At 38.1% G+C, this 24,993-nt stretch overlaps 2 protein-coding genes across 4 annotated transcripts; one reads left to right on the top strand and one right to left on the bottom strand.

The window, feature by feature from the left end:
- Positions 1–2,058: 2,058 nt before the first annotated feature.
- On the top strand, positions 2,059–4,960 carry LOC102791478 (myoblast determination protein 1 homolog). The gene is made up of 3 exons (XM_006804424.3): positions 2,059–2,795; positions 3,211–3,283; positions 4,263–4,960. Exons 1-3 carry the CDS (start codon positions 2,265–2,267, stop codon positions 4,469–4,471), a joined length of 813 nt encoding a protein of 270 aa, XP_006804487.1. The 5' UTR covers positions 2,059–2,264; the 3' UTR covers positions 4,472–4,960.
- Positions 4,961–5,625: 665 nt separating this feature from the next.
- On the bottom strand, positions 5,626–23,434 carry LOC102790218 (troponin T, fast skeletal muscle isoforms-like). Of its 3 annotated transcripts, XM_006804419.3 has the most exons (15): positions 23,233–23,434; positions 18,075–18,114; positions 17,946–17,959; positions 15,723–15,851; positions 13,160–13,177; positions 12,870–12,890; positions 11,799–11,817; positions 11,651–11,696; positions 10,706–10,822; positions 10,518–10,595; positions 10,078–10,191; positions 9,855–9,964; positions 7,190–7,280; positions 6,970–7,010; positions 5,626–5,884 (listed from the first exon to the last, which is right to left on the bottom strand). In XM_006804419.3, exons 2-15 carry the CDS (start codon positions 18,092–18,094, stop codon positions 5,848–5,850), a joined length of 855 nt encoding a protein of 284 aa, XP_006804482.1. In that variant the 5' UTR covers positions 18,095–18,114; positions 23,233–23,434; the 3' UTR covers positions 5,626–5,847. The 3 variants fall into 3 exon arrangements, with proteins under 3 accessions (XP_006804482.1, XP_087697895.1, XP_087697898.1); XM_087841769.1 differs by lacking the exon at positions 12,870–12,890 and having other exon boundaries at positions 23,233–23,432; XM_087841772.1 differs by lacking the exons at positions 12,870–12,890; positions 13,160–13,177 and having other exon boundaries at positions 23,233–23,431.
- Between the last annotated feature and the right edge of the window lie 1,559 nt (positions 23,435–24,993).

The raw sequence follows: 24,993 nt of genomic DNA, 5'->3' as shown, positions 1-24,993 counted from the left end.
CAATGTCACCCGTTAACTTAGAACCTCTCACGCTCTGTGTAAAAACAAAAAACCCCTCCAAAACTCCATTTGTACTCAGTGCAAGCGCTCTCATATATTTACATAATTCCTCCTTCCTATTATATAGTTTTTGCCAGTTGCAATGACATGAACATTGTCACTTTCAAGAGTGACATTTAATTGCACTGCCATAAGGTTAGGCTTGAACTGGGGGGATATGAGAGCAAGAGGGGATATTCCAAAATGATACCAGCGCTCACCTCAGCTAGAAGGGCACATGTCTTCGATTTCATGAGCTGCTAAAATTAACGCTCTCCCACTAAGCTGCAAGGAGTCTGTGAAGTGAGGTCTTCTGTACCACCCCATTATGTTGTACTGGTTCCCTGAAGGCACGAAAAATGGTATGATTAGGTCTACTTTTAAAAATAATCAATAATTAAAAATGTCCTTATTGTTTTTGCAGTTAAGCCTTTAATAAAATCTCCCAGTCTGTTTCATACTTCATACCTTCAGACTTTCTCATGGCGATAGTGACCAAATGTATGTTTACATACAGTCATCATGAGCATTTATTTAAAGGATTATACCTCTGTGAATGAGAGCAATCCCAAAATATGTTCAAACTTGTGCATCCAATTCATCTTTGTAGAGTCATTAAAGTAAAATAATTCCATCCCAAAAAAGAATTAATTAATCCAATTAAAATAAATTATTAAACCCCCAAATTACCATGAAATCCGTGCCCATGATAAGTGTATTTAAATCTCTGACCTCAACTGGATGTATCTGTAGTCATATATAGAAATTTCTAGGCCCTACAAGGCTCCATGCAATTCATATGAGTCTAGAAGAATAATGGGATTTCAACAGTGTACATTGAAACCTTTAAAAAGAACATAGTTCACCTGTTTGGCCAAACTGACCCTTTTACCCCCCCTCCCACACACACACACACACACAGGGAAGAGAGGGAGCCATTTCTTTCTTAGATCTGAGCCCTGACGGCTGTGTGGCACGTTGACCTGCTCAGCAGGACTGTTAGGACACCGCAGTAAATCACTGTGCTTGTCTAGTGTAACTTCATTACAACTCTGTTCTATGTATTCTATTGTGCTTGTTTATTGCAGAAAATCTTTTGAAATGTCTTGTGTAGGTTATTGTTTTTAACATTAAGCTGAATGTTATAGCACTGTTTCTGAAAGGAATTCTCTCTGATTTACTGTGGCATGGATCGTCACCTTTGAACAAACGTGTTTAAGAATGAAAAAGAACATATTATCACACCTTTACATGGGTGTGATTGGAAAATCATTGGGATCTTAAAGCAGAAATAGGGTCGTGTCAAGCTTTTCATAAATTGTCAGATAACTGTAGAAGTTGCAAATTAATAATAATTAAGCTTTCCTTTGGATATATTTCGCAATATATATATATATATATATATATATATATATATATATATATATATATATATATATATATATATATTGGTAATTTTAACCCTATAATGCCCTTTGTATCATATTTGATACATGAGTTTCTGAGACCTCTATCTCATCAACATGATCAAAACTTGCCATAATTTCAAAATGTTATGGACAAAACTCTTCTTTTTTTTTCTAAAATTAACATTGTTGTTAACAAAAAGTTGCCAACAACACCCAATGTATCATTTGTGATACAACAAATATACAATAAAAATGTATCATACACAGCATGATATGGTATCAGAAACAAACTAAGGTTCTTAGGGAGAGGTGTAATGATGCTATTGAATGGCCATTCACACATGTGTTTGATCACTTAACTAGGACCATGACATGTATTCAGAACAGACTGAATGATTTGTAAAGATGGACACGATTGCTTTTTTATTGCTTCCTTATTGTTGCTGAGTTTCACCTCAGTGACCTCACATTACTCATTCATTCACACATACTCTCAAACAGACACACCCCTCACACCATTGGTCCCTTACACAACATGCCCCGCCTCCACACTGCCTCCTTTATAAAAACAAACTAAGCTAAGGGAGGTGAAGTTCCACAGACTATCCCTTTAAACACACTCTCAGCTCCATAGAGTCACTTTTAATTTGCTTTTGAAAGGCCAGCTGACTGACAACGAGCAGCTTCTTTTTTTCACACCTTTCATGTTATGGCTTTTTAATTAAGGAGACTTTTATTGTGTTTTTCCTGTTATCACAAGGAGTTTTTAAGAAACCTTTTCATCCTCCTCACCTTTGATTTTTCGGAGGGAGTCCGATGGATCTGTCAGACTTTCCCTTCGTTCTCTCTTCAGCAGATGACCTCTATGACCCCTGCTTCAGCACCAGTGACCTAAACTTTTTTGATGACCTTGACACCCGGTTGATGCATGCCAACTTTTTGAAGTCAGAGGACCATCTTCAGCACCACGTCCCCATCACAGAAGAAAAGGACCAGCATGTGAGGGCCCCTGGGGGCCTCCACCAGGCAGGTCACTGCCTGCTGTGGGCCTGCAAGGCCTGCAAGAGGAAGACAACCCATGCAGACCGGAGGAAAGCAGCGACCATGCGTGAGAGGCGACGACTCAGTAAAGTCAACGATGCATTCGAGACACTGAAACGCTGCACAGCTTCCAATCCAAACCAGAGACTGCCCAAGGTGGAGATCCTCCGCAATGCAATCAACTACATTGAGTCACTACAGGCGCTGCTCAGAAACAGCCAGGATGATAGCTTCTACCCGCAGCTCGAACACTATGGGAGTGACTCAGGAACCTCCTGCCCCCACTCCAACTGCTCTGATGGCTCGGTGAGTCCGTGAACAGCTGAGCACTTTATGTGCTGCCTCGTTAAATGTAAAGAATCTGTTGAGGATATTTATTGTTGGCAACAGTGAAGAATTTTTTTAATGGATCCTGCAAAATGGACTCAAATGCATCTGAAATGTTTTGCAGTTATTCATTTGTCACAGTTTTAAATATGTGTGAGACGGCTGTTTCAAATGCATTTCTTGTACTATATGTTACATGTTTACTGTAGATGAGTTGTTTCAAATTTCAGTTTAGTGCCTAAATTTAGCTATAAACAGGACTCAGATTTGATTACTGTAATAAAATAAAACAATCAGAGACAGCATTAATTAGTCAGGCTGAAATATCAAGAAAACCATCAGTTTTTGTAAATGTTTGTGGTTGATTGTGACATGGTCTGCTCCTTGTTTTCAGGTGGATTTTATCTCACCGAGTTCAGCCAGAAGTGAAAACAGTGACGCTTCGTACTGCAGCCAGACAGCAGAGGGTGAGTTTGTCAGTATTGTCTTCTTATAAAACTGGTATCAGTTTGCAATTTTCCAACTGTGTGTTTGCTCTCTTTTTAATTTGACCAATCCTTTACAGTCTTCAAGAATATTAACATTTTAATATTTAACAAAACATATTCATTGTTTAAAATGGCCTCTCTTTTTTTCTTCTCTGTTTTAAAGTAAAATAATCTTTTACGCTTTTTAAATACATTTTATGGGGGTTTGTTGGCCTTTAAAAAGAAAGGACAATGGAGAGAAGACAGGAAAGCCAGGAGGAGACACACAGTAAATGGTTTTAGGGCAGATTTAAACCTATTACCATTTTGATATACTGAGTCCAGTTCAATCCAGTGAGCTAACCCGTCAGTCAGTCTTCACTCTTTTCTACTAAATCTACTGTGTAATGACATCACAAGTGTATTTTTATAAACTCTCTTTAAAACTTTATGAAAACTTTCACCAAAAGCTGACATTTTACCAGAGTTTTGGTGAAGTTATTGATGGCAGCCAACATCACATTGTTCTAAGTTCTTGCTATCTTGACAGATGACTAAACCAATATTTCTCTTTTTTTTAATATATATATATATATATATATATATATATATATATATATATATATATTTTTTTTTTTCTTTTAATGCATAGTGTGCTGTTTCAGCTGCTAAAACATTTATGCTAGTATGATAAAAAATAGAATTATGCATAATTAGTAAGCTTGAACACTAGCATAAAAAATGAACACAGGGTAGTTTGGACACAACACTGATTTGCTGCACCATCATGTGGTTCAAAGGAGAATTATGCAGGAGTTGACCATTTACTCTTTTGATACAATCAGTACTTCTCTTAGTGCCGGCTACTATCAGCAGCAGTAACTCTTATAATGCACTAGGTTTTTTTTAAGCTGGCCTTTTAATTCAACCAACAAAAGCAAGTAAACCAAAACTGATTTCTCCTGTTTCTTTTCTAAAGATTGCGGCAACAGCAGCAGCAGTAAAACATCACTCATTTCCAGTTTGGACTGTTTGTCCAGCATTGTAGAGAGGATCAGCACAGATCAGACTGCAGCCCCCCCTGGGGACAGCGTTGTCCCCCAAGGCCCTGGATCACCTCACACCGGCACTGCTATCTCCAGTCTGTCTGCCGAGTTCAGCAACATTTGTGAATCGGGACTGGCGTAGGGACTCATTTTCATCACAAAACATCTACCTCCAGGAGGAGGAGAGCACATGAAGAAAAAAACAAACAACAAAAAACAAATTCCTGTTTTTTTGGTTTTTTTTTTTAAGTCTTCAGATTAGGGACTTATAGAAGACATTTTTTTTCTTAAGCTAGCGTCTCACTAAATTAGATAAAGTATTTTTTCCTGTGGTTGAAGACTTTTCTGGTGGATGACAAATTAAGTTTGAGTCTAGCATCATCAGTTTTTAGCCTCCTGGATGAACCGAAAACTGCAGAGTAGCTGATAAATCAGAGCACTGCTATAAAAGAGACGACAGTTGGATATTTATACATGCTGATGATAACTGAGGACCATTTGGTGCACCTGCAGTTGACTGTTCATATAATACCATATAGTACCTTCAAATGGTTGCTAAAATAGTTGCGTAACACACTATGTTTCTATATTATTTATGTATTACTGAAATGTAAATAAAGACATATTTATATTCTGATTCCTTTATTTAAATATGATCACCCCATAGCTTTCATCTTCCCTTACTCTTCATTTTCAATAATAGACAGCTGCCAACATCTGGATTTTTGGGGACACACCATTGATATATGGTCACCTTTTAAGTCAATGCAACAGTCAAAAATCATGAGTATTATTCATTCGGAGTCCAACTGACAAAAAGAGCCTAAAGCTGTCTTTTACTTTTAGTTTTGGTCTCCACTTGTGCTGAGCAGGTGGTGTAACTTGTGTGGATACTTTTGGTTTCACTCTAAAATCATCTTCATGTTTTAAAAACATCACTGTTAGGTAAACCAAAAGATCTGTAGCTCTGTAGAGCTGAATTCTATTTTTGTGTTTCTATGAGTGACTTTCCTTATTTTACATACAGTCATCACTCATTTCATCTGTTGATAGCACAAAGATGTTGATAATTGCAGTGTCTCTGAAGTTTCTTTTAAAGTCTGCTTGTAAAAACAACAATTTGGCCTAAAGCTGAAAAAAGTAATATGATGTGAAAATTACAAAAGGTTTTTCAAAAGTTTTTCTTCTTCTTCTTTTTTCATGCTGAACTTGCACAAGGTTCATCTATTCTTTTCTTTCTTTTCTCTATTCTAACAGACAAACTGAGAGGAGAAATGAATGCATTCACACAGATGATTGTTTTTAAAGTGCCACATGTTCTTTATACAAACAAAGCATAATTTTTATTGTTTATTTCATTACTTGAGCTAAAATCCTTGTGAAACTATCTCACTAAGGTAAACACAGGCACTAGCTTTGTTGTTGTTGCTGTGGATGTCATCGGGTGGGCGACTGGAGCTACTGCTGTGGCCGACTGAAGATGCCTCCTGCTCAGGCTGACTGGCACCGAGGGGCTGCTCACTTCCTGCGGCGTGATGCGGCTCCCTTCTTGCTGCTGCAAGGTGCAAAGTACAAAAAATCCCCAAGAATCAGATCTGTTCAGTAGGCCTTTATGAATATCACACACGTCATGCTAATGTGAAGTTACTGTATGAATACCTGAACAAAGACTATTTTATAAGCAGAGGTTTATTCAACGGCTACATACAGCCCTATTTGCTAAATGTTTCAGACAAGTAAAACCATTTCCTGATAACCTTTTATTGTACTCCATGTTTTCCCCCTTTCTTTTAGTGTGAAGAGGTAAGAGTATATTCTAAAAATAAAAGGTATTACTGTACAGTCTTTACCTTATAAATAAAGTGCCTTGAGGTGACTCTTTTTGTGACTGAAAAATTTTGTGAAACTTAATTGAATTGAAATTTCAAATTCAAAAACACCATGAACAACAGTCGTCTTGCATTAAATTGAATTTATAATATGTAGAGGGTTAGAAAAAAAGACAATAAAATTTCATTTCTTTGTAATTCAAACAGTTTGTTGGGATCTAAATCTGTTGTGCTGCTTCTGCCCATGAATTAAACATGCTTAACAGGACTGAAAAGCTTTAAGTCAACAGCGCCCTCTGTTGCTAAAACATGTTTTATGACTACTTTCAAAAAGTAACCAGAAGGCATACGGTTGCATGGATGTAGAAAAGTCTATGGGATGAAGTATATCCTATAAATGTCCTTACAGATGCTGCAGACTTAAATCTACAGACAAAACCAAATGATGTTGCAAAAGGAACAAGGACGAAGCATAATAAAGCAAAATATAGAGAAAACGCCTGGCTTGCTATATTAGTTAAATCTGCAAACACATGGTGCACAGGCAGAAACGTATTCTTTTGTCAATCAAAAAAGCTCCATGAGTGTATGAGAGGACAAAATAATAAACTTACTTTATTTAGCATAAAATGAAATTAACTACTTTGTGAGTGTTTTTAATAGATTGAGTCAGGAAAAGGTCAAATCAGTGCAACATTACTACAAAAACAGATTTCTGTCCTTGTATGTCTCAATCACTCTCCTAAGAAGAGGGAATTTAGTAGTATTTAGTTTTGCTGCCTGATGTGGTCTGTTTATGTTCATAACTTACTGTTTCTGCAGTTCATCAATACGGTTCCTGAGAGAAACAACCTGAAAGACATCATCATTAGATACTTAGAAAACATGTATGTTTGAACACTGAAATGCTACTTGTTGTTGTTGTGGTAGCACAAGTGACACCAGACAGGAAATGATGAGAATGATCTCAAAAGAGGTATTAATCGGATGTGAAAATATCTGGCAAACAGTACATATATTTCTTTACCAACCTCATATCTTTGCCTCTTAAGCTTCTCACAGTGGTCGTATTTTATTGCCTCGAGGTTTTGCAGCCATTCCCACAGCTCTTTTGCCTTTTCCCTAGCAAACACAAACCAAGGATTCAGTCTTATGGCTAAAGCAATAAAAAAAGCAGTTTTCATCTTTACCAAACAGAGTAAGAATTTTTCACTTAGCTTTTATGTCAATACTAAAGAAGTGGCACGTGAAAATTCACCACAAACTGCTCTATTTTTGACATAACGGTAAAGAAAAACTATTCTGAATTTAAAAAAATTGAATCCATCTTCTTTTGTTTGTTTTTTCAAGCATTTTAAACATTCAAATACTGCATCCTCAGTAAGAGGCTGCGAGAACAGCAGAGGGACTCAACTGAACAGAGCAGGGATCAATGACATAAAAAGACACATAAGGAAAAGGGGAAGTGGGATGGAAGTGGGTTGCAAAGTTGCTTGCAGTGCTAAACAACTGTGGGCAGACTAGAAAAGCCTAAATAGCAAGGCCTGTATGCAGGGCTCTAGAGTGCGACCAATTTGGTTGCAAATGCGACCAAATTTTTCAATGGTGCGACTAAAATAAGTCTTAGGTCGCACTGGTGTGACCAACTGTTCAGAAAAAAAAAAGTCTCTGCAACTCTGAAAGTCTCCGTGTGGTCAACAACAGACACACATTATGCCCCTATCGTGGTCTAAACCAATCAGAGATAGCCAGGGGCGGGACCTCTCTGATTAGCCATGGTCCAGATATTCTTGTAGTCTTTCACGTGTACGTTTGAAAGTGCAGGGCAGGCGGATAGAAAGAGGTGAGTAGCTTGAATGAAGTGATATCGATTCATTAAATCCTGAATCGACTTTTAAATATAAATATATTTTGGGGCTAAAAGCCGACAGCTCACTGATTCTGAAGCGTTCGTGGGTCCGCGCTTTGTGTTTACTCTTTTTTTGTGCTAGATTCTGAGCTGCAGGTTTTGTCTCTCTCCAACCAAAATTCACTAAACCAGCAGCAAAAAAAGATCCAAACTATGCTTCACATTTGATAAATGTCGTGATTAGTTCCCTCTGACTTTCGCTGTTTGCTTCGACCACGCTTCCAATCACACTTCATGCACAGCTCTCTCTCTCTCTCTCTCAGTGTACTTTAAGAACAGTTTCCCATCTAAAAATCTGTCTTCTGCATTATTAATTTGCTTATTACCCACCAGTCTACCATTGTTTACAGTGCTGTTGGCCGCTGTCTTTTTTTTTTTTTTACTTAAATGTCCTCGGACAAGAAAGCCTAATTTCTTAATATTGCAGAATATTTTTAAGGTTATCTGCTATAAAAAGCCAGGCCAGGAAAATTGCCTTCATGTTTTTCTGTGTTTTATTCTCAGTTACTTTGACACAAAGGCATCTGCTCACAATTCTGATGAAGTCTCACATGTATCAGTACTGATAAATGACCAGAATTATAATATTTCTGACTGTCTGAAGCAAAATTGATTCGAATCAAATCGGGACCTTGTGAATCGGAATTGAATGGATTATAGAAATCAGTGATGACCCAGCCCTAGTGAGTAGCCTTGGCCCGACAGAAGTGGATGTAGCTGTGGGTAACGAGAAAAGATGAAAAGAACGGACCCATTAATCTTTGAATGCTGAAAAAGCACCGTGTATCCAGAAAACACATTATATGCCGCCATAAATGCACTGCCATAAGTGTCCCCTCTCCCCACTGCCTTTCAGCGGCATGCAGCAGCAAACAGGTCGTCAGAGGAGGCTGAGATGATGCAGCAATTTTCCGCCCAAAAAAGTGCACATGTAAAACTGCGGTGTTAAGTGATGCGGTTAAAAAATTTGGGTGCACCTAACTTTTGTGCTGATACGCCTAAGAAAAAAGTTAGGCACACCAGTGCAACCGTGGCAAAAAGTTAGTCTAGAGCACTGCCTGTGTGAGATTTGGATGTCCAGAAGCTGCTGTGGGTGGGCAGTGTGATCAGGTAATCTGATTGAGTTTTGGCTGAGCTTGACTTTGTGTGTGTCACAGCAAGGCAGTGACTATTTTTAGAACCATGTTCATTTACCATTTTGGGTTGAGTTTCTGGGAGAATTCTAAGATAATCTTTTGACAAGTTATTGCTTTTAACAGTGCCTGACTGCATTGTATGTATGATTGTAAAGATACGATACTGTTTTTATAAAGCTTCTCTGAAAGTCAAGAAACCATGAGAATTGTGTGAAATTTGCCTTATTTTTTGAATATAAATCTTGATTGCATTGTATGTATGTATGATTGTAAAGATACAATACTGTAGTTTACGCAGCTTCTCTGAAAGTCAAGAAAACATGAGAATTGTAAGAAATTTGCCTTATTTTTTGAATATAATCTGTTATATAGCATATAAAGAGCTCAGTTAGTTGTAATCTGTGAAATATTTCATGTAAATCATTCATCTTCTTCATGTTGAGTCAGCTGCTGTTCCAATCTATCTGTTGCTCATACCTTTTTAAAAGAACAAATTATTGTAGGATCTACTGTACAATATAAAGCGCCTTGAGGCGACTGTTGTTGTGATGGGGAGCTATATCAAAAAAATTGAATTGAATTGAAAAGAACAGTGAAAACGAAAACAATTATCTTCTGTGGGTTTCCTTCATTTGTTCCCCTTTTTGTTACCTCAGCTTGTCATCGCTGAGACTATCGACGTTCAGGGGTTTGCATCTCTCTGCAAGAACCTTCTTCTTCTTTTCTCTTTCAGTCTGCTTCTTGCCTCTTCTCTGTTCAACCTAGAGAAACATCACACACAATTAAAACTGTAAGTCTGCACAATTATTTAGCTGCCTGCTTTGTGTGAAGCTGAAGCAAAGATCTGAAACTTAATAAGTGAAACACACGGTACCCTCTGCAGGTGGCTGCTTAAGCCCGATCCCATGTTTGTCAGTGCTATCTTCTTCTTGGCATCATCATCAGCCTTTCTCTGAGCGTCAGCCTCCTCCTTTCTCATCCGCTCAGCCTGCAGAATGAATTTTAAAATTTGATTATTACAGAGCAAAAGGGAAAAAAAACAGCTTTTCTGTTTATACTGAGTTTGTCCAAAGGATTTTTGAAAGTCCTTAATGAAATAACGGCTGCAGTGAAATATGCAGCATATTTGAAAATCTGAATAAGTAGCAATCAGTGTGTCACTACTCTTTTTTTCATCTGTATCCTTGCCTGCTGCTGAAGATTAACCAAACTACTGGAATCATTAATTACTTGAGAGAGTGACCAAACTGTTAAAAGAGATTTGTATTTTGTTCTGATTCACACCAGATCAAAAAGAGACAGTTTTATGCGTACCTCCCGCCTGGCCTGCCGCTCTTTATCTTGCTCAGCGCGAATCCTCTGCTGCTCAGCTCGCTCAGCACGACGCTTCTCCTGAAAACACAAATCAACATACTTGACGGTCCTGCAATGCTTATTGACAGAAAAATACCATTAGATATTCTGGGTTCATTCTGTAATAAATAATTGGGATGCAATCTCACAATTCTCTCCTTGAGAGCTATGAGTTCCTCTTCTTCCTTCTTCCTGCACTCAAAGTGAGCATCGATCAGTGACTGCAGCTCTACTAGATCTTTGTTTTGACGTTTCTTTTGGATATCCTGTAAGACAAGAACAGCATGAGGCTGCCTTCATAAACATGTACTAGCTGTGATCATACATGACACAGCTGATTGCTAGCCCAACACTATTAGAGAACCATAAGTTAGTAGCAACAGACCCTTATAAGTGCAAATTATATACATGGCAGATTACACTGTGTAATAATTGGAAGGTTGCTGGCCGATTGCTGGCTGCTCCAGTCTGCATCTAATACATTCATCAGATATTGAGCACGCGCTATGAGGTTAGATAGAAAAGAAAAAAAGGAAAACAGTGAGTGGATGGGTATGAATAAGTGAATGAGACATGTTGTATGAAGTGCTTTGACTGGTTAAATAGAGTAGAAAAGCACGATATAAGAACCAGTACATCTACTCAAATTGTGGGGGATGGCCCATTAGTCACAGACAGAGTCACTGCAGGTGCAGCAAGGCCCATGGGAAAAATATGGACTCAAACCTGAGTAATTATAATTTTTGTTTATATTAAAAAAATAAAACTCTACTCGAGCTATTAAACTGACTTTTACTTTAGAAAAAACAAACCTGGTTCTTTAAAATGGATTCTTCTTTTTGTACAATGATCAAAAGTGTTGAGGTCTGGTTTTTAGTTTTGAAGCGAGACAAGCTCTTATAGGACTTAAGTTCTTTATACGGTCTTAGTAGCTACTAGTGTGTGGTGCCTTAGTAGTAGTAATAATAATAATATTTTCTTAGACTGCATATCATAAACTTTAAGCTGTGAGCGTATGGAGGGAGAGCCACAACTACAGCTTTATGTATAATCCTTTTCTGGCTTCATTTTAACATTTTAACAAGTCAGCTTACATCAAAATCCACTTTCTCGCCATCTGGGATCTTCGGAGCAGTAGGCCTGTAAAATAAAGTATGAGAGGTATAAACAAATTTATAGTATATAAATGTACAGATGCTAGCTATGCAAAAGCCTCAGGTTCAAACAATAGTGCATACTTACTTAAACTTTGGCTTCTCTTCTGGGTTTTTGGCAAAGAAAGAAAAACAAAAACACAACAGGGACAGGAGAGAGATTGAAATATTAGACATATAAATGTAGCGAGAGTGTAGTGTCTAAAGTGCTGCTGGTTAATTAGGGAAGAAGATCCAAGTGGACAAGCTGAGTTATTTCTGAGGCTGCAGTTTGTTTCACACCTCCAGTAGATCATTGTATAAGAGTGAGTTTTAATTGTCCAATACTTTCCATTAACAGTGACCCGATTACTGTGCATTAGCTTCTGATTTAAGTAGCCTAATGTAATTACACAGCATGAATTGTGGGAAATTTACACAGTGAGTTCATATGTAGCTGTTAAGAGTAAAGGCTAGAAAATTACTCTGTGCATGAAGAGATATTCAATAACAAATAAATTACAATTTTGTCATTTATGCATTATGTAAGATTATGTAAGAAAGAATTAGGATTAGTAGTAAAATATTTTACAGTCCCCTTATATTTCTGAGGTTTTTATAGAGGAAAAAAAGTAAGAATCTACAATATGAGCAAATCTGTATTGCTTATATGACACCATTATTTTTTTTAAAAGTATCACAGAGTGTCACAGGTTATATTACATTCCACAGGCCTAAACTAAGAAACAAGAATGTTGATTTGATGTAGCATTTGCTGGTAAGCCTATCGGTGCACAGGAACGAGGCCACTGTAGTGTGTTACCTTACTTTTCTGTTATTTTTTTGTGCATTAGTGTGTAAATCAAAACAATATGATTTAAAAAGTGCAAATCAGGATCAGTATGCGGTGTCATAAATCAACACATAGAAACCTTTTATAGTTACATTTACTGAACATACAGTACATCAGTGCACACTTGTCACAACGAGGGACTTTGTATTTGTAACTGTTACTGTTAATCTTTTTTTGTGGTAAAGACATAACTGGGATTGGGATGTGTGTGATTAGCATTTTATTTTCTTGCAGGAACCTACTATAAAAAAATAAAATAGAGACGGACAACATGGGGAGGGAAAAAACAGGCAAAGCAACATGGACTCAGCAGGAAATGCAAACTACCATCTTGATCTCCCTCCTCCCCTGGCAGGACACAATCATGCAAAAAAGAGAAGAAGCACAGATGAGTGGTGCAGCCCGTAACCATGACTCAGTATTAATGAATCCTTCAACCCGTTCCTCCAGGTCACATTGGTCACCTGACGCACAGACTAAGCCGAATTGATTAATTCTGCCTTTCTCTTCAAGAAAGATCAGAAAAACAATTATACATGTGTGAAAGGTCCCCAGCCAACAGGAAAACAAAGAACAGGTTCAATGAGAAGAACAGAGAAGAATTCAATTCTACATACCTTCTTCTTCATAGGCCTCTGCATGCAGCAAGCATCCAAAGCAAGAGCAGAACAGAAACCATTAGTGATTGGACTGGGCAGCCTGTTCCTGTCCTCTTCATGGTGCGCAGCTTATAAAGCACATTTACAATATTGGGGTGTTTATATTCATACTGTAGGCAGCAGCAGCCACTGCATAAGTCCCATATCATGGCATGCATTCATTCTAGATTAACGTCGCAAGCAGCTGTTGTTTTAAGTTTTATTTTGATAGGCAGCTGACTCCATATCAAATCTTGGATATCGAATGTTCATGTTAACTGAGTTTTAAGAAAAGCTTTCAACACTAGAAATAAATAGTTATTATTTGAAAACCTTTGTAAATCTGTCTGAGAATGATTGCAGTCAGTTATGCAGACACTAAGAAAGTTGCATATTCAATCTATGGATTACCAGAAGGATGATACAACTACTTGAAAATGGTTAACTTGAAAGTTGCCATACTATTTTTACTCAACTGTGCCTGGGCCATGAAGCTGAACAAAAAATTATTAAATTGAAGCAGTACAGCAAGAGTTCATTAGTTCAACAATAGTACACCAAAGCAAGGGACTTCTGCAGTGACTCTGTAATGAAAGATTCTAAATTTATTCGAGGGCTTGACAATATGTTTTTGCACCATAATACCCCAATGTAAATGCTACAGAGCAATTTGCTGGTCTCACTCCACATATACACACAGAAAAAAATAAAGCTAAACATGGATTGAAGAAAGGAAAAGAAATTGCAAATTGCTTTTACATGGCTAAAATTACCCATCATCCTTTATGATTTGGTCTTACAGAGTGACACAAGTTTGCCAAAATGCAAAATACTGGAGAAGGTTAGAAAAACAAAATGAGACACTAAGTGGATAGAAGACCATAGATGACCAAGGGAAACCAATTCATGTAAAAGCAGTGAATGTTCTTTTCCTCTCTTTCAAGATTTATATGCACAGCTCATATTCCAAACACACAGCCATATTGCTTAACCAGGACAATGAAAAATGGTTTTACTGTGTCTCTTCTAACACTGATGATGATGCAATTATAACTAGACATTTTAGAGAGCAAAATCTACATGTTTTCTTCAGTGCACTCCCAAAAGCAGTATCTACAACAAAAGGCCCTTTAGCATATGTCACTAGAAAAAGACTAAAGTGGAAAATGTATTGATACTGTAAATGACAGCATTCATAAACTCAAGATTTTTCAGTATGCCAGTGCAACTTTTGTTGTTCTGTTTTTGAATGATAACATTTTGTAAAGTACATGACTGTGACCAGTATCCCATAGTGATATGTTACCTAGATTATAAGAAATCGTATAATCTAAGGATAGCACCAGAAAAGCACCAGTAAACTACACCTAAACTTGAATTGCTGATACTGCCTGGGAACCTTCCAAGAACTAAAACATATTCTGACCCTTTGTGTTTTCCCCTAAGTCTAAACCCTGGAAACATGTTTAAATGTATACATATGTTTATATTTAAGAAAACAAAAGAGTCAAACACATCTCACATTTGGAGGAGATATACTGTTACTAGCTATGTTGTAGTTAATTTGACAATGGGTAACTAGACAATGGGTAAACTTGGGTAAGCTAATTCTGGTTTTCTAAAGATTTAAAAACCTGTTCTGCATTAAAAACATCCATTAATTTGATCTAGGTATCTTCAGACCCTCTTATTTTCAAACAGGGCAGTTATGAAGAGAAGGCAACACCAGTGGAAAGGGCTAAATGGAAGCTAAAGTGGAACTAGATTAGTCGACTGCAAAAATATCGAACCCAACAAGGCACCTGAGTCTTTAATCATCTGATTAAAGGTGAAGTGTGGTTTGTTAGTCTTGTCTCGACATAACTGAGATCAGTGCTCCAGAGTATGTAAAAATCACATATGTAGTCTGGAGATGAGATATTATCAGTTTGTTCTGAAGAAATTTGAAATGTCTGTGTGAATGGAAAGTAAAAAAAACAGTAAAAAAACTTTAGGATGATTGGTGTTTCTGCTTTTTCACCGTTACAGTGTAAAAATAAACTGCATATTTACTTTGCAAATAATGAGTTGAGAACAACTTACTGAGCATTCAGAATTCATACCACAAAATCTAGCTGGTGCATAACAATCCACAAGTGGATTTTTTTTTTAGTTATTTGTTATGTGTTTCATCCTGTCTTCCTCCAATCACATCTGGTCATGTCAAATGCCCCCTCCTCCCTAGGCCTGGTTGTGTTTGAGGTTTCTTCCTATTAAAAGGGAGTTTTTCTTTCCCACAGTCGCCAAGTGGGGTTGTTTGATTGATGGGGTTTAAAGGGGTTGTCTGATTGATGGGGTTTGCTCTGTATTGTTCAGTCAATAAAAATGAACTGAATATTTCCAAATATAAAATCAAAAACTTTAGTCATAGTATTTGTCCTTTTGACTTGTCAGGCAGGATATTATTTGCAGTGTGTGGATGGTTACAGGACTGACTGTCCTATGGTTTAAAGTGCTGGATGTCCTGCAGAAAAAAGGTGACGGGACTGCCCATGCCACATACCTTCCTCCTCATGAACCACCTGCTGCACCACCTCTGGCTCTGGTTCTGGTTCAGGCTCTACCTCTGCTTCTGCTTCTACCTGGGCCTCCGCCTCAGGGGCTACTTCTACTTCTACTACCTCCTCCTGGGCTACGGGCACACAGCATGCACCAAACCACCGGGGAGAGGGAGGATGTCGGAAAAGGCCGTTAATGAAGACCATAGACATGACAGAGCCATTAGAAACCAAAAGTGAGAGAGTACTTTAGTTACAGAGAGGATAGTTGAGCGAACAAGGAACAGTGCTGCTGGAGAACAAAGAGAGAGAGAAACAGATGATGATGAAAAATAGTCAGTTGACCTTTCACACAGAAGCCATATCGAACTGTTGATGTATAAATCTTACTGAAGAACAAACATTCTGGCTCACAAAGATCATTTTAGGTTATCAATGTAAAAACCTATAAGCTATCAGATGATAACTGAGCTCATGTTTAGAACACCATGTTTTGCAATCTAATATTGACAAAATGTTAGATATTAATGAATTATTACTATTCTGACATTTCTGAAATATTTTAAAAGACACTGTCATGGCATTTTCAAAAACAAAAAAAACTGGTGTTTTACACTTGTTTTACATTATAGTTCCAATACTGTAGATTATTATGACATTATCAGTGTTAATGATAACACCCCTTTAGTTTTATTAAGGAACAATTTAAGCTTGTCTACACATGCTAATATACCTGAGCATGATAAACCCTACGAACATGTTTACTGCCTACAAAATGTTTCACAAATGTATTGTAGGGAAATTATGATCAATGAAAATAATGTTAGCATAACTTAATAAAATGTTTATTAAGTTAAGGTAACATTGCTAAACTAGTTTTTAGCTCTATCTTGTTAGTTAGCTAGAAACTAACCCGTCCAAAAGGTTTTCACAGATATCATAACATCCTATTATTAAATATCCCTTTGAGCACCAGCCGATTTGCTTGTGATATTTGGATTAATAACTAAGCATTACGGTGTTCATCCAAGCAGTTTGCTACATCAGCTGTTCAAAAAATAGCTGTTGTGTGAATTAGGTCAATGACATTAACAGATGACCATGTAAACAAGTCACATGTCGAAAAAAATGTAGATAGCTGGATGCTAAAAAACATTTTTTCTTCCATGTGAGTAAAAACTTCACTCCGCCAGAGAAGTCACCCTTAACTTGGAAGTATTTGATTGAGAGTTAGATGTTAGTTATGCTGCAGTAACAAAATAAAGATAAATAAATATAGATTAATGAATGAATAAATAAATTAATAAATCAATAATATGCTGTATTTTTATTCCAGGTACTCCCAGATTATGAGTTTCTTTTTTCTTCTACACTGTACATACATGAGAGAAGGTTCAGATGTAGTAGCATTGTCACCAAAAATATTTCTAATATAACTAGAATAAAAAGTGGAAGGTTAATTTTGCAGATCCTAAATTCTGTTGGAATCCTAATTTCATCTATGCAGATGTTAGTATATAGTAATTTCACAGATGGTATCAACATCAAACACTTCAAATTAAGGGTGAAACAAACACTCAACAATTAGTACAGCGGATAAAGGTTGTGATGTCTGGCCGATTCAGTTGTCTTTACCTTCCTCTTCTTCAGTTATTGAAAAAAAATATATGGTGGGACAGCAGAAACAAACAACATTGTGTCATTTCATAATCACATTTAAATTTGAATTTGATCAAGAATCAGTCATAGGAGAAACATTTAATTTGTATTTTAAATGGCAAAATGCAATATAATAAAGGCTTATGACATTATTCCCAGTGTAGCTTGGGACAAAAGGAAAGCAAGTGTCTCTGTGAAATCTATTTTCACTTTCAAGTTATGTGACAGGTGAAAAATAAAAGTAGCATATTCTATTAATGTTGTAACTGAAATATTTTGCTGTTTTCTATAAAATGTATTTATTCAATGTGTACAGTATACCAATGGATATAACAGAGGAATGTACACAATCAAGCATTGAGGCTCTAAAATGAGATTTTACCTCATCCGAAAGACTTCAAACAAAACAGTGCACTTACATGGGTAGCACACCTGCTAAGTTTGAAGTAGATCAGATGATCACTTAAGTAAAGTAAGTGAAGAACAGACAAACATACCGGCAGACGAACAGAGACTCCATGATTTATTAGCTAGATGAAAATGAACCAAACTGTGTGGTTGTCACTTACCCTCGATATTGTCCCTGAAACATGAAAAACACATCTTTCAAATATCAAACAAAAAATATATATATATTTTTTGATAAAGAGTGAGTTTAAAAAAAGAAGAAGCATGAGTCATTATTGGCGGGCACTTACACTTCCTCAGTGTCAGACATAGTGACAGCAGACTTTACACCTGAGGAGAAAGACAAAGAGTGAGGTACAGCAGTGGGATTGTGCCAGTACAACAAAGTAAAGCTGGAATTCAATTCATGGGAAGAGAAAACAAGAGAAAACAAGCCAAAATGTATATTTTACTTTCCAGGTAAATTTTGTTCGTATTCAGGAACTATAGAAAAACATCTCTGCATTTGCAGTGACATAGAGGCTTTGTCCACACTAGCCTGGATAGATTTGAAAACGGCGTTTTCATCTGAAAACGCTCCGCGTCCACACTAGCGTCTTCAGTCGTTTACACAGAGTTGTGCGTCGTCATTGAAACAGCCGAAAATGCTTGGGTTCTAGTACTGTGCATGCATGAAACGCAAGAAGATTCGACCTGCCTTATTTCTGTCTGCTGCTTATTTACTTTCCGGCTCTTTGAAACGTCGCGGCGAGTTTGTTAAATGGACTAACAACAAGGTGGAGTTGTTGCTGCGAGTAACACAAAAGTACAAAGTTGCAAAAGCGAGTGAGAGTTAAAGAATTTGAAGAAAGCTATCTGGAGCATGTACAGACTGATATTAATCTTCAATAGGGCTGTCAAATTTGAGAGCAAACAAAGCAACTGCTGTATAATTCCCTCCGCTATCTTAGTTTAATTGGTCACATGACGGCATCATATGACTAACATGCATCATCGTTTTAGAAAGTCTTAGTTTTCACTGTCCACACTGCGACGCGAAAGCACCGTTTTCAAATGTATGTGTTTTTGACAGCCTTTTCAGAACGTTGTGTTTTCCATGAGTGGAAACGCCATCTCAGTGTGGATGGGAGGCCAAAATGGAGAGAAAACGATGCGTTTTCAAACAAAAATGCATTAGGACGTAGCCTGAGTTTGAGAATAACTGAGGTTATTCACTATTTTTGGAATTCTTCTATCTAATCTGTGACAGTTGTTCCTGTGCCTGCTTATAAGGTGAGAAAGCAGTCACATATTGTATCTTTCCTTACTGTAGCATTTCCACACCTAATCCAGGGTTGTTTACTCAGCTGTTTGGAAGGTGTTATCCTCTTTGCAAGTTTGTGTTGATGTGTGAGAATTCAGTCTGCAAACACAGAAGATTGTCATCAGCGCTTATTATATAAGCCAACCAAGCCATGGGGTAGGGTGTTGGAACTCCAAGCCAGTGTACTCCTAGTGTCTGTCCCAAGTCTGGATAAATTGCTGCCAGAGGGTTGCATCTGGAAGGGTATCCAGCCTAAAATGTTGGCCAAATCAAATCCATGGATCATGAAGAATGAGATCCCCATGCTGGATTTGGTTTCCAGGTAAACAATGACCGCCTCTGGTGCTATTGGGAAACAGGGTGCCAGTGGAAAGTTTGCTACTGTTGGCTGAAGACAAAAGAAGAGGAAATGGAGGAGTTATGCTTGGAAGCAGCAAGAGAGAAGAAAAAGCAGGAGCGGCAAGGTGAGAGGGACTTCAAACGTAGACTATGGCTGGTAAAGGGAGAGAGGTGCCTGATATGATGGTGAGAAGTAAGGTAGATATATTGTGTGTGCAAGGAAGGGAAGTAAGGGCAAGAGCAATCAAAGGGCTCTTCTGCTATGGTTTAAATAGGAAGTGAAATGAAGCAGAAGACGAGTTTAAGCATTGCAGAGAGGAAACGTACGGTGGCCCCTAGAAATAAAGCACGTACAAACTCCAAAACACTTACAAATTCCAAATAGCACGTACAAAGTCCAAAACACTTACAAAGTCCAAAACACATGCAAACTCCGAAGCACATACAAACTGCAAAGCACGTACAAATTCTGAAACACGTGCAAACTCCAAAACACAACTGAACTGCTCTTGGACGCTAGGGGCAGTGTTGAGCTCGATTTGCAAAATAAATGGCAAGTTTGTTGCAAACACATGGAGTTGGATACTGGCGGAAAACACCTGCAAGGATAGAACAACCACACTCATATATATTCAAATAATTTAAGAAAAGTTCATTTACCTGTTACTACCACACACCAAATCCGGTCGTTGGTACTTCCTGGCTTGTGTAGTCACTAGGTAAGAAAAACTCAACACTGCCCCTAGTGTCCTGGAGCACTTCCGTTATGTTTTGGAGTTTTTGGAATTTGCACGTGTTTTGGTGTTTGTACATGCTTTAGAATTTGTACGTGCTTTGGAATTTGTAAGTATTTTGGAGTTTTGTAGGTGTTTTGGAGTTTGTACGTGCTATTTGGAATTTTTAAGTGTTTTGGAGTTTGTATGTGCTTTGTCTCTAGGGGCCACCGTAGAAAAGCATCAGACAAGATCACAAGTTTGAAGGTGAAAATCGAAGGCATGACATGGAATATAAATGTGCGTATACACCACACATTGGATGTCAATTAAAAGAGAAAGAGGAATTTGAAATGAGTTGAAATAAGTGGTATCTGTGCAGGGCATGTATGAGGATGGAGACAGAGTAGTGAGGTTTGTGGTAGGAGTGACACCAGAGCTCTGGTCTCAGCCCCTTTTTGGGACCAGGTTTAAGAGAGTCTGGAGAGAAGAGGAATGAAAGATACAAGATAGAATACGTGTGTGAATGAGAGAGAGAGAGATGGGTAGAAAGGTGAAAATGCAAGGAGCAGAGATAATGAAGGTAGATGATACCTGGGGTCAAGATTAGAAATCAGTACATCAGACGTACAACTCAAGTTGATGGTTTGTAGATCTCTAATCTCCTGCAAGGCAGGACAAAAAGAGGAACGCCTCAGATAAAATTTGTGGATGCAGTTTAAGACCACATGCAGAGTGTCGGTGTGACAGAAGAGGATGAAAAGTAGGCAGTACTGTACCGACCCCTAAAAGAAGTAGCCAAAAGAAGAAGATGATGCTTGTAATATGAGCCATCTTTAGCTTAAAGATCATTAAAGGCTTGTTTTGACCTGTCTAGGATGTACGACACCTCTCACCCTATGACAGCTGGGATAGGCTTCAGCTCCCTCATGAGCCTACTGCAATATACTAGACACTACACATTAGCTCACTAAAAAGAGAGCAGTAAATCATCACTGTTTCACTTCACTTTTGAAGCCCCATTTTTGGATTGTTTTTAAAACAAGCAGTAACCCGAGTTAGTTGATTTTACATTATTACTACCTGAAACTCTAAAATGGCAAAGGGTGTATGGGCATCTTAAACCAATCCACTTAAATCCACAGGCTAGATATTTATTTTATTCTCCTGATCTGTGAGGACATAAAAAAAAAATTACTTCACCTCCTCTGCAGAGATAGAGCAGAGGCAGAAATCCTTTAGCAGCTGGACAAATTGAATAAAAGTGAGTACATCATAGTGAAAATGAAAAGTATGACAAATCAGTCAAATCAGATGCTAAAAAAATGGGCTAAACAACTTCAAGCAAATGTCTTCAACAAATATGTTTATGTGCTTTAAGAGTTCGAAAAGTATGACAAACAAAATCTAATGAACCCCACTGTGAAAGCCTTCTTTTAGGCCCTTTTGCAATGCTGAAGTCCAAACAACTTCCCCATGGTTAAACATACAAGGATAAGCTCTGTTGGAGGACTGCTACCTCTCTACATAGTCTATATTCAACTATATCATATTTGACATATAAAAAGTGTCTTTGGATGACTCTTTCACGCTTAGTGTGGGCACAGCTGCAGAAGACCCAGAGGATTAGCTCTGGATCATATTTCTACCCATCAGCTGAGGAACAGTGTCCAAATAGCTTCTTTAATCCCTCAACTCCGTCCAGCGGGAGGATCCTTTCCAGTTAAACAGCCAATCTCCAGCCACCTCCGACAAATGAGCTCTTTGATCGACTTACAGCTGACAGCGGTCTCACCTCTGTGTGTCCAGCATTCATACAGCACATACCTACATTTCAGCGCTCTGTATATTTAGTGGATGGCGACTTCATTTCTTCAGTATGAGAACACTGAATGCTGAGAAGTCTTTCTGAGTCTTTCTGAAACTAAAACTTGGCGCTGAAACTGAAAGACTGACATAACAGGTGAGACGGCGGAGGAAAGTCGCATCCTGAGCCAATCATACTCGAATTTAGATTGAAATGCCAACTTGATAGGAATATATAGACACATCACATCAGTCTGGGTGAGAGAAGATAGGTAGGTAGAAGATCAAACCTCTGTGTCTCTGAGATGAAACACTTGTTTGCAGTGCTTCTAAGAGTACAAAGGATATGGCATAATGACAATGATCTAAGATTAAAGAGTTACCGAGGCGAAATGCTTGATTAAATGCAGAAATCTAACAATAAGCATCTTCTCATCTACAACCTGAAACACAATGCTAAACTGGTGTACATGTGAGCATCTCTTCAAAAATCTTAATGTGTACATATTTGTGTGAATTTGTAAGTGGAATCAATGAAAATAAAAATAAATACCTGCTTGATGTTATGAGGCTCAGAGAATCTGCATATTTTTGTGGTTAGAGCCCCTGATAAGCTCTAGGCTTATGTCTATTGCTCATTTGAAAGCCTCTCCACACCACCATCACAGTATTATCCAGGAGTTACATTCATATCAGACATTTCAGAAGGACTAACTTCACATCTAAAGCCATGCTTCATCTCGATTGCAGCAGGTATGTTATTTGGGAATGACTGTTAATGTAACATAGATTAAATACTTAAAGTTCCAAATCACAAGTCCCTTCGTGTCTTCACAGTATGCAGTTTCTTGTACAACAAGCTGCTTAAACGTACTAAGTACAGCTGTCAGATTGCTTGAATGCATTTCTCTTTCATTACAAATGATGATCAGCTTTAGAAAGCACATACATTTTGTTTCCAGCTTTCATCTTACATAGAAACATTTTCAAGTGAACTTCCCAATCAAATTAGCCCAAGAAATTGGACTCCGCCTCTTGATATGGACTATAAACCATCCAACACATAAAGTACACATGCAGTGAACATGTCTATGTCCAAACGCTACTTTGCAGTGTTTATCTGCACACAAACTGTTATCTGGTGTTTGTGAACCTGAGACTTCCTTCTCCTTCTCCGCAAATGTAACAAAACCAATACCTCCAAAGCAGATTTGAAAGAGCAAACAAAATCTCAGAAACCATCTTCAAATGTGAATCCAGGCTTTCAAGTGTCTTTTGTCATCTTACCTCAGAGATGAAGAGAAACTCCTCAGACGATGGAGATGAAGGTCTGTAAGGAACTGCAGGCTCTGCTCAGGGAATAAGTCCTTGTGTTATAGTATGTGATACTTGAGCCCATCAGGCCCTTATTGGCTGTGGGATGAGAACGAGGTGTGTGTGTGTGTGTAGCATATATGTTTATGTGTGGAGAAGGTGGGGAGGGTGTGGGGGGCCTGCAGATATGACCCTGGAGAAGGAGATGGGTGAAATACTGTGGATGGAAGAGGAGGGCTCAGGTTTTGGAAAGGAGCAGCTGAGAAGCTTCTGTTGCTAAATTTACAGTGATAGAAGGCTGAGTGTGGGGCTTACACATAAGCTTGGCATCCAGACAATGGAGAGAAAGTGTGTGTGTATGTGAGTGTATGCGTCAGCCGCTTCATCAGCCAGTCAGTAAAACAGTCAGTCAGAGTGAAAGAACAATAATAGAAGCAGGCTGCACACTGAATGCCCGCTGACAATCTGTCAGTTTTATGTGATTTAAGGAACAATAAAAAAGACAATACTATGTCCTGCAGAACAAGCCTTTAATAAAACGAATAAACTTTTGAAAAACAGTTCATCAAATAGATTCAACAGACAAGATTTAAGGCTTTGTTGCCTGTTTTTGATAGTCATGGTAGTGTTGTTACTCCAGTCGTATAAACAAAAACATACCATTGCATAAGGGTGGTTTTCTGTGGGGGCGTGGTGAACCATGGATGGATAAAGAGAATTGGATAGTGTGCCATTGCACTGTGATTTGCGGCCAGTGTTTCCAACAGCTCACTGGTGCTATAACAGTAAAGAAAAACCCCAACAACTATTAACTCTAAGTCTTTTATTTTCATCCATCCATTTTCTTAAACTTGTCCACTTCAGGGTCACAGGGGGGATGGAGCCTATACCAGCTGTCACAGGGCTGTACCTCATCAGTCTAACACACAGAGACAGACAACAATTCATGGCCTATTTGAAATTCACTAAGTAACCAAACATGCATGTCTTTGGACTGTGGGAGGAAGCCAGAGTACTCAGAGAGAATTCATGCAGACAAGGGGAAAGCATTTGCAAACCCCACACAGAAAAGTCTTAGGCGGCTGGTGGATTCAAACCCAGGACCTCCTTTGAGGTGACAGTGCTATCCTGCATCACTACTGTGCCTCTCCTAGAAACATGAGCAATATATTCATCTGGCTTTCTACTCTTCATATTGTAATTTATTTTTTTTCTATGTGTGTAAGAACTTTATTTCTCACTGAATAAATTCTCAGGCTGAATCAATTATACAAAATGTACTTAATTTTGACTATTTGAATTTTACTTTTACTCTATCAGTCATCTGTACTGTACTTTGCCAGTATGCTTGTTTCACTGAAAAATATGGACATGATTTTTTTTTCAGTTGGTATCCCCAAAACTGTTAATGTCCATCTATTTTCAACTCTAGATCCAGTCTGACACAGAGACTCCCAGACCACCTCCTCCGGCTCTTGTGGGGGGACATTTCAAAGCCAGATATGCTCATAATGTCAGCATGTCCTGGGTCTTCCCCGACTAATTGAACAAGCTCAAAACATATCACCTAGGAACCATCCTAGTAGAATGCCTGATACCATTTAGCTGTTTTGGGCCTTTTTGTCAATCCCTAATCACATAGCGCAGTGCAGAATAAACAGGAAAGCAGTGAAAGAAAGAAAGCAAGCAAGCAGGGAAAAATGTGTAGCTAAGGGGAACCTGGTTCATCACTAA

Source organism: Neolamprologus brichardi, chromosome 1 (assembly GCF_056152115.1).
Source record: "Neolamprologus brichardi isolate AB-2024 chromosome 1, ASM5615211v1, whole genome shotgun sequence".
In the NCBI taxonomy this organism is placed as follows: domain Eukaryota; kingdom Metazoa; phylum Chordata; class Actinopteri; order Cichliformes; family Cichlidae; genus Neolamprologus; species Neolamprologus brichardi.
This window is presented reverse-complemented; position numbering and strand designations above follow the sequence as displayed.